The following is a 16,177-nucleotide window of genomic DNA, read 5'->3' as shown; positions in this document are numbered from 1 at the left end:
AACCTGGGGCTAGTGCTGAAGGCCCTTCAGGGTGCTCCCTTTGAACCGCTTCGGCGTGCTTCAGAGAAAGATTTGACACTGAAGGCCGTCTTGTTAGTGGCCATTACTTCGGCGAGACGGATGTCAGAGCTCCAGGCGCTGTCCTGTAGAGTCCCTTTTCTGCAGTTTTCAGTGTCCGGGGTCACGGTTCGGACCGTGCCTTCCCTCTTGCCTAAGGTGGTTTCAACGTTTCACCTAAACCAACCTATTTTCTTGCCCTCCTTTGTCGAGGAGGAGTTTCCAGAATCTTTTGGACTCTGCTGCAGTATCTGCGAGTTACTAACTCTTTCAGGACCTCTGATCATGTGTTTGTTTTTGCTATCAGGTCCTCGCAGAGGGTCTCCAGCGTCTAAAGCCACTATTGCCCACTGGCTTAAAGAATCTATCTTTTCAGCTTATTTGCTTGCCGGCCGGCCTCCTCCTGATGCCTTTAAGGCGCATTCCACTAGAGGAATTTCCTCTTCTTGGGCTATCAATAGAAATCAAACAAAATAAAACATGGAAAAGAAAATAAGATGATACCTTTTTTATTGGACATAACTTAATACATTTCTTGATTAACTTTCGAAGGTTGCCCTTCTTTGTCAGATCGGAAATAAGCAAATGTAACTTAAAAAAAAATATTCCGATCTGACGAAGAAGGGCAACCTTCGAAAGCTAATCAAGAAATGTATTAAGTTATGTCCAATAAAAAAGGTATCTTATTTTCTTTTCCATGTTTTATTTTGTTTGATTTCTATTGATAACCTTAAGAGTGGACTAACACGGCTACCACACTCCTCTTCTTGGGCTGAAACTGGAGCACTCTCTCTTCAAGAGATTTGTAGTGCAGCAACATGGGCTTCTAAGCTCTCTTTTGCCCGACATTACAGGCTGGATGTGGCTGCCAGTAGGGACGCACATTTTGGAGCCCAAGTGCTGGCGCGTGGTGTGGCTTGTTCCCACCCTATCTAGGGATTGCTTTGATACATCCCATCTGTAATGGCTGCATCTGCTTGATGACAAGGAAGGGAAAATTAGGTTCTTACCGTGATAATTTTCTTTCCTTTAGTCATAGCAGATGCAGCTATGATCCCTCCCTGTCTGATGCTATCTGCTGTAAATCTATTTCAGGTTCTGTTCGTGTTTCCTGGAGATTCCGTCCTTGGGAGAAAGTCGGAAAACAGTCTTCAGGATTCTTGTTCAGTTAAAGGAGGATGACTTAATTCCCTCCAGTTTCATGTTTTGGAGGATGAGTTTATTCCCTCCGGGAGGTGGAGTTTATTCCCTCCAGTTATGTCTCAGTGGAGGATGAGTTTATGCCCTCCGGGAGGATATTTCATTCCCTCCATTCTGAGTTAATGCCCTTTGTTGTAGGGCCATTGTTCGCTGTGAGGAAAGCTCATGTTATTCCCATTGCGGTTTGCCATACTGCTTTGGAAGCTTCAAATACTGAAGAGAGGCAGTGGAGCAAGCTGGTATGAGGCACTGAAAAAAGTGTGCTCTCTATCTCCCTCTGCTGGTTGATGGACGCAACCCATCTGTAATGGCTGCATCTGCTATGACTAAAGGAAAGAAAATTATCACGGTAAGAACCTAATTTTCCCATAGCCACATAGTTATATTTGATGGAATGATGGGGTGACAGCACATAATGTTTGGGAGCCACTCTTAGGGCCCCTTTTACTAAGCTGCGTAAGGCTCTACACATTCCAAAATGGAGTTACCGCATGACTACTGTGTGGCTCTTGTGGTTATTTCATTTTTGGCGTGCGTCTGATACGCGCAGCTGAAAAATGATTTTTATTTTTGGGTGCGTGACGTGCCAAGTGGCATTTGGTGCACATAGGTCATTACCGCCTGGTTACTGCATGAGACTTTACCGGTGGGTCAATGACTGGTGGTAAGGTTACAGACCCAAAATGTACACGTGTCAATTTTGATTTTGCCGCACGTCCATTTTTGGCAAAAAAAAAAAAAAAAAAAGGGCTTTTTACAAGCATGCTGAAAAATGGATCTGCAAGTGCCCAAAAATCGCACCTACCCTACCGGAAGCCATTTTCAGCGCACCTTAGTAAAAGGACCCCGTAACTTACAAATGTTTGTGCTTATAGAAGTCTGCAATATGGTCTTGAGAACAGACATTTTTATACACTATATCTACATAGCCCTCTGCCAACAAAGCAAGGAACCTTGATTAGAAGCCAAACCATCTCTGGCTAATGGAGTAATGTGCAGTGCGGTTGCATTTTCAGAAACCGCTGTGGACAAATTACCTCAATGGATGCCTGATCATACATTTAGAACAACAGTAATATTGTTGTATATAATTTATTTTATGAAGTTCTTATTCATAGGTGAAACATCAAATTAAGAAAATAAAAGTGCTTTGTAATACTGTTACTAATGATTGCACGCTGAAATATAAATCCCGTCTGATTGCCTTAGTCTGTTGCGTTGAGTCTTCTTTTCTTCCTCCCTCTATTTTGCTCTGTTCTCTCTCTCTTGCCTCTGCATGTAAGGCATAGCTAATTATGGTTTTAAGGTGGCAGTTTATCCTTTCAAAACGTTTTCTTGTAAATTGGAAGGAACATTTGAAAGTAGGATTATTGAGAAATATATAATTTTTCATTTTATATTTGTCTTTACTCCTAGTTACTTCATTTAAAAGCACAAAGTAACTTAAAAAAATCATATCATTTCTTATTACAAGTAGACAGAAAAAATTGAAGCAGTTCATATAGTTCATTATCCTGTTTCTTGCAGTGGCTAGTCCAGGTCATGTGTACCTGTAGTGTCCTGAGAAGTAGTAAGATTCTATACTATTTAACTCCATGGGTAAGCTAAATAATGGTTTATGGATATTTCTTCCAGGAATTTATCTAAACTGTTTTAAAGTCCAGCCACAATAACTGCTTTTGCTACTTTATTTATAGAAAAAACATTTCTAGTCCCGAATCCACAGTTTTCAGTGAGATTAATAAAAATGAAACATAAAATGGAGGAGTGGCCTAGTGGTTAGGGTGGTGGAGTTTGGTCCTGAGGAACTGAGTTCAATTCCCACTTCAGGCACAGGCAGCTCCTTGTGACTCTGGGCAAGTCACTTAACCCTCCATTGCCCCATGTAAGCCGCATTGAGCCTGCCATGAGTGGGAAAGCGCAGGGTACAAATGTAACAAAAATAAAATAGATACTATTGGAGATTCTACATGGAATGTTGCTACTATTGGAGATTCTACATGGAATGTTGCTACTATTGAGATTCTGTTGCTACTATTGGACATTCTACATGGAATGTTGCTATTCCACTAGTAACATTCCATGTAGAAGGTTGCACAGGCTTCTGTTTCTGTGAGTCTGTCCTACTGACTCACAGAAGCAGAAGCCTGCGTGGCCACATTGGTGATCTGCAAGGGCCGACTTCTACATGGAATGTTGCTAGTGGAATAGCAACATTCCATGTAGAATCTCAAATAGTAGCAACAGTGGAGGAGTGGCCTAGTGGTTAGGGTGGTGGACTTTGGTCCTGGGGAACTGAGTTTGATTCCCACTTCAGGCACAGGCAGCTCCTTGTGACTCTGGGCAAGTCACTTAACCCTCCATTGCCCCATGTAAGCCGCATTGAGCCTGCCATGAGTGGGAAAGCGCAGGGTACAAATGTAACAAAAAAAAAAAAGAGATACTATTGGAGATTCTACATGGAATGTTGCTACTATTGGAGATTCTACATGGAATGTTGCTATTCCACTAGCAACATTCCATGTAAAAGGCTGCGTAGGCCACATTGGTGATCTGCAAGGGCCGACTTTTACATGGAATGTTGCTAGTGGAATAGCAACATTCCATGTAGAATCTCAAATAGTAGCAACAGTGGAGGAGTGGCCTAGTGGTTAGGGTGGTGGACTTTGGTCCTGGGGAACTGAGGAACTGAGTTTGATTCCCACTTCAGGCACAGGCAGCTCCTTGTGACTCTGGGCAAACCCTCCATTGCCCCAGGTACAAATAAGTACCTGTATACAATATGTAAGCCGCATTGAGCCTGCCATGAGTGGGAAAGCACGGGGGTACAAATGTAACAAAAAAATAATAATAATTTGCTATATTTACTCTGCTCACTCCTTGAAATCCTTTTGACCGACTTTTGCCTTTAAAATCTCTGTCAGGATACCCTAAGTTACTTCTTTTGTTAATAGAAATAAAGCAGAGAAAAGAAATAAGATGATACTTTTTTTTTTATTGGACTAGCAATACATTTTTTGATTAGCTATCAAAGGTAACCCTTCTTCAGATCAAAGAAGGCGAGTTACCTTTGAAAGCTAATCAAGAAATGTATTGAGTCCAATAAAAAAGGTGTCATCTTATTTCTCTTCTCTGTCACTATGAAGAGCACACACCATTTCTAAGTTCAAAGCTAAGATAAAGGCACATCTCTTCTGGGGGGCTTTTGACATCTGATTTGATCCTTTGGGGACTATACGGTCATTTATAGGACTAAACAATAGAACGTGGCAGTAACACTGGAGAAAAACAGTAACCTAATACACAGTTGGAATTCCAGTGACAATTAACGTGCTTTTTAATAAATGAAGAAAAAGCCCTCAGAAACCGTGGGTAAAATGACCCAGGTTTAGTGCACGGTCATATAAATTGGACACTAGCAGCACTATTTTTTTTTTATCTGCATTATTTTGTCTTACATTTTTTGTCTGTAATGTTTTCCCTCAACTACAATTGTATTTCTGCTTATATTTTCTATATTGTACTTTGATGGTCTTGACCCTAAGCGGATAATCAAATAAAAATGACTTGGACCTTGATTTCCTTTCTATGTTTTTATTTCTATTTCCTACCTTTAAATGAGAAGGCCGATAGTCGTTCAAAAGTGCATGGTTCAAGCAAGGTATCTTTCAAAGATATCACCAGAAGAACAGGGACGATAGAGTATCCCGATAGCGAGGCTGCAATAGAGACCATAGTAGACCAGCAGGCTCATTTTCGCAAGAGTAGGACGCCTATCTTTTGACACAAATTGGAAGATGGGCGTCCTCCTCACAGGGTCGCCCAAATTGGTATAATCGAAAGCTGATTTTGGGCGTCCTCAACTGCTTTCTGTCGCGGGGATGACCAAAGTTCACGGGGGGGGGGGGGGGGGGGTTGTCGGAGGCGTAGCGAAGGTGGGACTTAGGCGTGCCTAACACATGGACGTCCTCGACCCATAACGGAAAAAAGGGTGTCCCTGGCGAGCACTTGGACGACTTTACCTGGTCCTGTTTTTCTTACGACCAGATGAGCACTGGAGAGAATCGGAGATGACCTCCCCTTACTGCCCCAGTGGTCACTAACCCCCTCCCACCCTCAAAATAAATCTTTAAAAGTATTTTATGCGAGCATCAAATGTCTTACTCAGGTCCATCACAGCAGTATGCAGGTCCCTGGAGCAGTTTTAGTGGGTGTAGTGCATTTCAGGCAGCCGGACCCAGGCCCATCCCTCTCCCCCCCCACATGTTGCACTTGTGGTGGTAAATGTGAACCCTTCAAAACCCACTTTACCCATATCTAGGTGTCCCCCTTCACTCGTAAGGGCTATGATAGTGGTGGTGTACAGTTGTGGGTTTTTTTTTGGGGGGGGGGGGGATTTGGGGGCCTCAGCACACAAGGTAAGGGAGCTATGTACCTGGGAGCAATTTATGAAGTTCCCCTGCAGTGCCCCCTAGGGTGCCCGGTTGGTGTCCTGGCATGTCAGGGGGACCAGTGCACTACGAATGCTGGCTCCTCCCATGACCAAAGGGCTTGCATTTGGTCGTTTCTGAGATGGGTGTCCTCAGTTTCCATTATCGCCTAAAATCAGAAACGACCAAGTCTAGGGACGACCATCTCTAAGGATGACCTAAATTTCAAAATTTGAGCGTCTCCGATTCTATTATCAAAACGAAAGATGGACGTCCATCTTATTTCGATAATACGGGTTTCCCTGCCCCTCCATCGGGACGTTTTGTGAGGATGTCCTCAGCAAAACTTGGGCTTCCCTTTCGATTATGCCCCTCCCGGTGTCCTTAAATAGAAAACGGACAAAAGATTACAAATTAACAGTGTCAGCTGCTGAGTAAGATGTAAACAGGAATAACAAACATAGTTTGAAATGAAACATGAGATATAATAGGCATCTCTGAGACCTGGTGGAAGGAGGATAGCCAATGGGATACTGTCACACCAGGGTACAAATTATATTGTAGCCATAGGGTGGATCGAATTGGTGGAGGGGTAGCTTTGTGTATTGAGGGCTTTGAATTGAATAGATTGAAAATTCTGCAGGACACAAAGCACATCTTATGGATTGAAATTCCGTTTGTTAAAGGGAAAAGGATAGTGATAGGAGTGTACTATTGTTCACCTTGCCAGGATGAACGGACGGATGTAGAAGTGTTACCAGAAATCATATAGGCTAACAAACTGGGGAACACAATAATAATGGGTGATTTCAATTACCCCAATATTGACTGGGTAAATGTAACATCAAGACATGCTAGGGCGGTAAAATTCCTTGACTAAATCAAGGACTGCTTTATGGAGCAGCTGGTACAAGAGCCAACAAGAGAAGGAAAAATTGTAGACTTAGGCCTTAGTGGAACGCATGATCTGGTGCAGGAGGTAATGGTGCTGGGGCCACTTGATAACAGTGCTCATAATATGATCAGATTTGATATCGGCTTTGGAGTAAGTACACACAGGAAATTCAATACATTAGCATTTAACTTTCAAAAAGGAAAATATGATAAAATGAGAAGAATGGTGAGAAAAAAAAACGAGCAGCTGTGAAGGTCAAAAATTTACATCAGGTGTGGATGCTGTTCAAAAATACCATCCTGAAAGCTGGATGGTGGAGGGAAATGGACTTGTCTCTGTCCTTCTCTCAAGACTCTCAATATTATCAGTCTTGTAGACCGGGCAAAACCCTGGAAGCATTCTCTCTGTTTAGTTGAGCTCACTGCATGTGGAATGGGATTCAGGTTTTTATGGTATGATTTGCAGTATTCTCAATGATGAGAGCTGGTAGGTGTGCACAACACCAAGCAACTGATGCTTGTTATGATCGTGGTCAGAACCCTTCTCAAACTTACCTTTTGCCTGGGGGGTCAGCTTTTTAGCTGGCTTCTGTTCTGTTTTTCTGTCTTGTTTGAGCTAGCTCTCTCTCTCTCTGTGCCGGCTGCTGCCAGCATGGGGCTAATTGTCTCACTTCACTGCAGCTGTGGGTGTAGTCTGGGTTGCTCTAACTCTTTGGGTGTACTGGCTTCAAGTGCTTCATGGTGTTGCATTGGTGTGGGTTGGGCCTCTGTGGGTTTCAGTGTGCTCTCTGGGTCAGTGTGCTGTTGCCTGGGTCTAGGGAGTGTGACATCATCAGGGAGGGCCTTGATAAGGAAGTGGTGTTCTTTCCTTCGGGGTCTTCACAACGTTTGCTTCTGGCTACTTGCTTTAGGTCCAGGTTAGTTTAGTGCAGTGTGCACTTGTGACTTGTGTGTTTGACTTCCCTGTTTTTCCCTTTGGCTCCTCTGCTTTCCCTTTTGCTACGGTGTGTAGCACTGCTGTTAGTACAGTGCTGGAGTTTGGTGTTGGGAGCACCCTTGTTATAAGTGTTTAGGAAGCACCTTTTGTTGTTTGGGTATTTGGCTTTCCTGCTTGTTTCCTTGTGCTTTCCCCAGTTTTCCTCGTGACCTGTGTTTAGCTGCTGTAGCTGGGTGCTTAGGAAGCACCGGGGTGAGAACCCATGTTTAGCTGCTGTAGCTTGGTGCTTAGGAAGCACCAGTGTTAGGTCTGGCGTTTGTCTTCCCTTCCTTTTCCCTTGTGGCTTCCCTGCACTTCTGTTAGTGTAGGGCGTAGGGGCACCCCTGTTAGTTTCTGTTAAGAGCACTGCTGTTAGTGGAGGGCTCAGGAGCTCTTTGGTTGGTGCCGGGCTTAGGAACACTTTTGGTCAGTTTAGGAGTTAGGCGCACTTCAGCTACAACCTGTTCTAGTCCTGGTCCCGGTGTCGTCCAGTAAGTCCTGCCGGCTACTCAAACACAGGAGCTCAACTCCTGGGGGGCTTAGTAGCTAAGTGCAGGTGAAGCTGTGTGGACCAGTCCGGTGTGCTCCAGTCCAGTGTTCCAGTCCTGTGTCCTCCAGTCCGGGGAATTCCAGTCCTGTGTTCCAGTCCGTGTGTTCCGGCTCGCTGGGCGGTGCCTGCAGTCCCTGTCGGTGTGCTTGCCCAGCGTTGGTTGGTGGGTTTTGCCTGCTGCTGTCGCTCCTCGTCAGCAGCCCAAGGGCTCACGTTTGCTCCAGAGCCCAGCCCTGCGGGCTCTGAACCTGAGAACCTGACAAGATTATAGTAATAAAGTTGCAGGTCCATAGTTTTCAAACCTGATCACTGTCCTGAGAAAGTACTTGTATAGTTCTCTGTACACATAGTAAAACAAGGAACAATATGTCTGTCTTCTCATTGAGTACTGGGAGAGCTGCAATATTATGAATTCATCAGTGTACTGAGTTCATAGTTCTCTGAAACAGAGTCCCTAAGTAGCTTGTTTCTGTAGCTGCATATGTACCACAAAAGACTGATCAAGCTGTCCTACACCTCCCTTCCCCATGGCGCACACTCAGCTTTCTCTGTCCAATCCCCATGGCGCACACTCTGCTTTCTCTGCCCAATCCCCATGGCGCACACTCTGCTTTCTCTGCCCAATCCCCATGGCGCATACTCCCACCCACATTGCTCTGTTCTCCCCCCTCCATCTACATAGGACACTCGCCTTGCTCTGTTACCCTCTCATCCCTATGGCAGTCACTCAGCAACCGCCATCAGCTGCTCTCCTCAATGTCAATCTCTCTTCTCTTACTCTGCAGAGATTGTGTGGGAAGAGGTAGAAATGAATGAATGTGCATTGGGCTACTTACTCCACCTGTGCCATTCTAGGTCTCTATACAATTTCTCAGTTCAAATGAACTGGTGGGTCTAGTCTGGCTTGTCAGTTCCTACACAGAATTCTGCATGGAGTTCCCCCAGGAGTAGTTGTCAAACTACCACTGTAGAAGTCCCCTGTTCCATGGATCTTGTTTTAAGTTTCTTAGGAAGACACCATTAGAACCACTGAAGTCTGTGTGTCTCATACACCTGACCTGGAAACTGATCTTCCTGGTAGTTAAACTTTGTTAGAAGAGTGAGTGAAATTCAAGTACTGGTAGCATGAGAGATATACACATAATTTTATCATAACAAAATAGTATTCCCGGAGTTTACTTAAGGTAGTAACATCTTTCCATCTCAGTGTGGAATCAGTGCCATACCTAACTTGATGCAGCTCAAGAAAGTATATAGGAATTTCATTCACAACACTTTCTGAAGCTCTAAGGATTGAAACTCATCCAGAACGTAATCACTCTCTGCATATACTTGCACAGTATATTCTGACAAATTTTGCATATTGTACCTTTATTGTGTAAAACTGGGGTTTATGTTGAGAAGGCATTTTGGAAATCATCCTACATAAGTACATAAGTATTGCCATACTGGGAAAGACCAAAGGTCCATCAAGCCCAGCATCCTGTTTCCAACAGTAGCCAATCCAGGTCACAAATACCTGGCAAGACCCTGACCCTAAAGCCTATCTAGTTTGCCTGTTACCCTATCTTATATTCTCTGGTTCTGCAGTGCAGTGTAAGAGACTTTACACTCTTGTTTATTTTTCACATTATGCTGTCTAAAATACACAGTTCAAAATGCATTAAGGCAGGAGTTTGTTAAACTGATCATACTGACACTTGGTTCTTATAAAGGATGCTGAGAATAGTATAAGGCCTGACACCTTTGGTCACAAAACTGATGTAGCACCGGTGCTAGCAGTGTAAGATTTCTCATTTTGTCCTGCCAGTTTTCCTCAGACTTCTTCTGAAGCAAAGATTTTTTTGGTTTGTTTCTAAGTTGTTTTAACTTGTCCTTTGGGAACTGGACTGGTTGTTTAGGTGGACCACAGGGATAGGCAGCTCCAGTTCTTGAGTTCTGCAAACCAGCTGGATTTTCTTCTATAAGCATACCTCCATGGCATGCATCTCATGCATACTTACTATAGATACTATGAAAACCCAGCTCAACTAGAGTTGCCCATCACTACTGAGCTCGGCCAGATTATAGCAAGTCTGTTGAAGGTAAAAGGAGCTGTAACATTCCACTGCACCAATTGATTCAACTCCCTTTTTTAGTTAGCTGTTTCTCTTTATAGGGAGTTAACTTTCAATGGCAGTTAGTGGCATAAACACTTTTGTACAGTTCTGTATCAGGCAAGTCACAGGTCTGGCAGTCCATCAGTATGGCTTAAAATTCTTCAGTGAAAAGAAATTTCCAGTAATTATATTTTAACTGATAATTGAAATAGCTAAAATAAAATTCTACTACTGTTGATTTAAGAAGGATATGTGGAACTTTGAACGTGTAGGGAAAGTATACAACTTATATTTTTGAAGCAATTAGTTCATATTACAGGATTTGTCATGGAGTTAAATGTATGCCCACATGAATTGAAAATTGCAATGCTGGGATTTGCCTCTTGTCTTTCAGGTGAGCCAAGTTTCATTAAGAAACCAGATGATCAAATTGGAATTTCTGGGGGAGTGGCTTCTTTTGTGTGTCAAGCAACTGGTGACCCAAAACCACGCATCACTTGGATGAAGAAGGGGAAAAAAGTCAGCTCCCAGCGATTTGAGGTTAGAGCTTGGTGGTAGATGAAAAGCAGAGGCTTCTATAAGAACTTTGTGAAATTAGAATTTCAGTCCAGCAGGTTTTTCTGCTGAAGTGAAAGGCTAATAGCTGGCATTGTGAAGTTCCCAAATGTCATTTCATTCAATTTAAGCTTTCCGTTGCAAATATTTGAATGGCTTTTCTGCAGTGACCTGTCAAAACCAATCTGCCTTGCTCTGATGCTTCTCTGTTTCTGACAAGAGACTTTGCCATTATGAGATGAAAGAATTCCTTCTCCTGTAGCCTAATGTTAGATATTTACAGAAAATGATGACTTCTTGATCATCATTGCTGATACTGATATACACTTATATTCCACAATAGCCTTTTAGTTCAGTTTGGATTACGTATAGTAAAAGAGATTCAGACAAACCTGAAGAATTAGCAATCATATAGACCAGCGTTTCCCAAACTGCGCCACGGCAAACTCACAGGGGTGCGGCAGAGGGAGATGCATAAGTGCATGCTGATTAGTCTCCTGCTCCTGTGTGCCAGGACCGGGTTACTGCATTAACTGTGCCACTGGCCATAGGTTGTGTCCTCCTTCCTGTGACAGGCTGAAGGACCCTACCTAACCCGTGGCTTTGGCAGAGCAGAGTTAACATGAAAACCTGGGAGACGGACCGACAGATGGAGCACTCCTGGAGTCAGTGAAAGTGCCGGAATATTTCTGTAGAAGCAAACAACAAGTTGGTTCAAAATAAGGTCAGAAGCTTTAAGTTTTGTGGAGTAAAGACACCGGTCCCTGAAGCTATGTTCTCAAAACGGGGTCTTGTTGGACTTGTAGGCAAGTTTGCGGCGCTGTCTTCAACTGCAAACGATTTACATTCAGTGGCTGTTTTAAAGATAAGTGATATTGATTTTTGGATTTGATGTGCTTTGTAATGCTTTGATTTTTTGGGGGACAGCTGCATGGTATTTGTATGGGTGAAGAGATTGACTGTGGGAGCTCTTTCTGTGCACAGGGGATTAAAGGTGCACCTCCCCCAAGAGACCTTTGCCCCCCCCCCCCCCAGCATACCCATTTTTTGAGGGGAGAAGGAAGAAATGAGTGGCGGTGGGCCCCATGAAAACATTTTCCCCCCAGAATATCTTTTTTTTTTTTTTTGGGAGGGGGGAAGAAATGTGTGTGTGTGTGTGGGGCGCAGTGAAAAATTGCTTGGAAGCTAAGGGTGCCATGAACTGGAAAAGTTTGGGAACTACTGGTGTAGATAAAAGGATAGCAATTCTATTACAACTAGTTAACATCCCTCTTCGTTATATTGACAGAAATATTTTAAAAAGTACACTGCTGTCTCGAAACTTCTTATGTAGTTATCTTTGTAAATGTAACTGTAGTGACATATCTTGCTTCTAGCAAGTTGGGTAGTGATTGTTGTTGCTAGGATAGAAATGAGCATTGGATATCTCAAACCTTACCCAGTGAGAATCTTCTCAGACTTACTACTATGCTGTTTAATTCTTTCTACAAATTTTTCCAAACTAAACCTTTACTAAAACCTACTATATCTACTGAATATAATCTAGTAGCACAAGATTTGGCAGATTTCTTTCAATCAAAAATTGTCAAACTAAGAAATAAGTTGACATTTGTTGATGTCTATCTTTAGGTGTCTCTTAATACCCTACTACTACTGCTATTTAGCATTTCTATAGCGCTACAAAGCGTACGCAGAGCTGCACAAACATAGAAGAAAGACAGTCTCTGCTCAAAGAGCTTACAATCTAGTAGACAAAAAATAAAGCAAACAAATGTGTGGAGAGATACTGGGGAGCAGCAGAGTGAGTACATTTATAGGTTAGTAGAAGAAGTTTGAACAGGATGCGAAAACGGATAGGGAGCCAGTGAAGCGACTTGAGGAGAGGGGGTAGTATGAGTAAAGCAACCCTGGCTGAAGACCAGACAGGCAGCAGAGTTTTGAACCGACTGGAGAGGTGACTAAGTGGGAGGCCAGCAAGAAGCAGATTGCAATAGTCTAAACGAGAGGTGACAAGGGTGTGGATGAGGGTTTTGGTAGAGTGCTCAGAAATAAAGGGGCGGATTTTACGGATGTTGTAAAGAAAGCAATGACAGGTCGTGGCGATCTGCTGGATATGAGCAGAGACGGAGAGAGAAGAGTCAAAGATAACCCCAAGGTTTCGAGTTGAGGAGACAGGGAGAATGAGAGAGCCATCAACAGAAATAGAAAACGGGGGGAGCGGGGAGGTGGGTTTGGGAGGGAAAATGAGAAGCTCGGTTTTGGTCATATTTAATTTCAGGTGGCGTTGAGACATCCAGACAGCAGTGTCAGACAAGCACGCTGAAACTTTGGTTTGGATGCAAGGTGAGATATCAGGGGTAGAAAGGTAGATTTGGTGTCATCAGCATAGAGATGGTAGGAAAAGCCATGGGATGAGATTAATGAACCAAGGGAAGAAGTGTAGATAGAAAAGAGGAGGGGACCAAGAACAGAACCCTGAGGTTCGCCGACAGGCAGATGGATAGAAGTAGAAGAGGATCCACCAGAGTGAACACTAAAGGTGCGGAGGGAGAGGTAGGAAGAGAACCAGGAAAGGACAGAGCCCTGGAATCCAAGTGAGGACAGGGTATCAAGAAGTATGCTGTGATCGACAGTGTCAAAAGCAGCGGAAAGAGCAAGAAGAATGAGGATGGAATATTGACCTCTGGATTTAGCCAGTAATAGGTCATTGGAGTCTTTAGTAAGCGCAGTTTCGTTTGAGTGGAGAGGGCGAAAACCAGATTGTAGTGGGTCAAGAATAGCAAGTGAGGAGAGAAAATCAAGGCAGCGGCGGTGAACAGCACGCTCAAGTAATTTGGAGAGAAAGGGAAGGAGGGAGATGGGTCGGTAATTAGAGTGACAAGTAGGGTCGAGTGAAGGCTTCTTAAGGAGAGGTGTGACCACAGCATGTTTAAAGGCAGCACCCTCTGAGTTTGACAATTTTTGTCCCCATCCTGATAGTGTCTGGAAAGATTTTTCAGTTCCAACTATTACTGAAATACATTCCTTTGCTTTGTCACTTCTCAGTCTCACTGTATTCTGGATAGTTCTCCTTCACATAAGCACACTAGAACTTCCAGACGTCATTATTTGGTTGGCATCAATGTTGTCAGGTTTATTTAAATCAGGACAGTTTCCAAGTTCTCTGGGGGATATCATATTAACACTCATACCAAAAAATCTCCCTCTGTCAACATCTGATACTTCCAGTTTTAGGCCAATTGCAGGAATACCTCTTTTTACAAAAATATCTGAAAGCAATTTTGCAGGTCAACTGGCTAGTTATTTAGAAAATCATAATCTTTTTTTCAGACACACCTATCTTTCACAAAAGATTCAGTACTTGAGACCCTTTTGGGAAGTCTGGTACGTGAAGTAAATGTACAATTATCTCAAGGTCATCAAGTCTTAGTACTGCAGTTTGATCTCTCAGCAGCCTTTGACCTAATTGACCATGGGCTTTTGCTTCATTTGTTAAATTCTGTTGGGATATTATTCCAGTCCATCTGCTCCACGTGTTCCAGTCCGTCCGTTCCTGCTCGCTCCAGTCCATCTGCATGGCTTCTTCCAGCATGTTCCAGTCCGCCTGCTCCAGCTTGTTCCCGTCAGTCCGTTCCTGCTTGCTCTAGTCCGCCCGTTCCAGCCGCTCCAGTTCTGCCTGACTACTAGCCCATCAACCAACCTGCCTGCCTGCTAGCTTGTCAGCCCATTGACTTACCTGCTCAGCCCTTCCATTGACTTACCTGCTCAGCCCTGCCTGATTTTTCCCTCCTGCCTCCCTGACTAGTAGCCCATAAACCAAACTGCCTGCCTGCCTGTTACCCCATCAACCAACCTGCCTGCCTCCCTGCCTGCGAACTTGTTAGCCCATTGACTTACCTGCTCGCCAGCCCATCAACTTCTTCTCAGCCTCCCTGTTTGCTAGCGTGCCAGCCCATTGACTTACCTGCTCGCCAGCCCATCAACTTCTTCTCAGCCTCCCTGTTTGCTAGCGTGCCAGCCCATTGACTTACCTACTTGCCAGCCCATCAACTTCTTCTCAGCCCATCTACCAACCTACCTGCCTCAGTCACTACTTATGGCCCCTGTACACATTCTCTTCCTTGCCCTATCCCTTCCTAATTTTTCCCCTCCCCCTACCACTGTCTACCGCTGAAATTCACTGCCCACCCATGTCCTCTCCAGTCCTACTCACTACTGCAATACCCTATTCACCCCCATCCCTCACCACCTCACCATCTCTCTTGTTCCCCTCCTCCTTCCTAGCACTCAACCTTCAACACTTCCTTCCTGCCATTAACCCATCCCCATTCCTCCTAAGTGCATCCTTTCTTCGTCGCCCTACCTCCCTCACCCTCCTCCGCACTCTCTTGCTCCTCCTCCTGCTATCCGCGGGAGACATCAATCCCAATCCAGGTCCCCCCACCTGTCCTCGTCCTATCCATGCAAACGATTCTGGGATGTCTCCAATCTCATCTCTGTTCCCCTCCTCCCTCCCTCTTCCCTCCCCTTCTCATGTGCCCTGTGGAATGCCCGATTGGTGTGCAACAGACTTCCCTTCACCCACGATCTCTTCATCTCTCGTTCCCTTCAACTGCTCGCCCTAACTGAAACCTGGCTCTCCTCTGATGACTCTGCCTCAATCGCGGCCCTATGCCATGGAGGTTCTCTCTTCTCCCACTCTCCCCACCCAGTTGGCCGCGGTGGAGGCGTCGGGTTACTACTCTCGCCTTCCTGTAGTTTCCAACCCCTCCTCCTACTGCAATCTCACTGCTTCTCATCCCCCCCTCAGCCCCGCCCAACATTAACCACTACTTCCAGGAATCTCCAGGCTATTGACCCTCCCACATTTTCCTCTAGTATTTCTAATCTCCTCCCCTCCATCATATCCTCGGAGTCTGTCGACAAGGCTGTCTCCGCTTACAATGCCACTCTCTGCTCTGGACACCCTCGCACCATCCATCTCCTGTCCCACAAGGCTTACTAATCCCCAGCTCTGGTTGACCCCTTGCATCCGTCACCTTCGCTCCTGCGCCCGAATCTGCTGAACGCCTCTGGAGGAAATCTTGCACCTATTCAGATTTCCTTCATTACAAATTCATGGTATCCTCCTTTCAGTCCTCCCTATTCCTTGCCAAACAGGACTACTACACCCAGTTGACCAATTCTCTCAGCTCCAACCCTCGTCGTCTCTTCGCCACCCTTAACTCCCTCCTCAAAGTGCCCTCCGCTCCCACCCCCTCCTCACTCCTCAATCACTGGCTGACTACTTCTGCGACAAGGTGCAAAAGATCAACCTTGTGTTCACTATCAAGCCACCTCCTCCCCTTCACCCTTCAACCCTCTCCCTCAACCAACCAACCCTGGCCTCTTTCTCCTCCTTTCCTGATATCACCGA

At 44.7% G+C, this 16,177-nt stretch overlaps 1 protein-coding gene across 1 annotated transcript in view; it reads left to right on the top strand.

Annotated features, from left to right (window-relative positions):
* The window catches only part of PTPRF (protein tyrosine phosphatase receptor type F), a 1,045,343-nt gene that overhangs the window by 202,036 nt on the left and 827,130 nt on the right, over positions 1 to 16,177 (top strand). The window contains 1 exon segment of the mRNA XM_030205921.1: positions 10,601 to 10,746. Coding sequence (XP_030061781.1) covers positions 10,601 to 10,746 — 146 coding nt within the window.

This window comes from Microcaecilia unicolor, chromosome 6, assembly GCF_901765095.1.
Source record: "Microcaecilia unicolor chromosome 6, aMicUni1.1, whole genome shotgun sequence".
Classification (NCBI taxonomy): Eukaryota; Metazoa; Chordata; class Amphibia; order Gymnophiona; family Siphonopidae; genus Microcaecilia; species Microcaecilia unicolor.
Note: the sequence above shows the minus strand (reverse complement) of the source record. Positions and strands in the feature narration are given on the sequence as shown.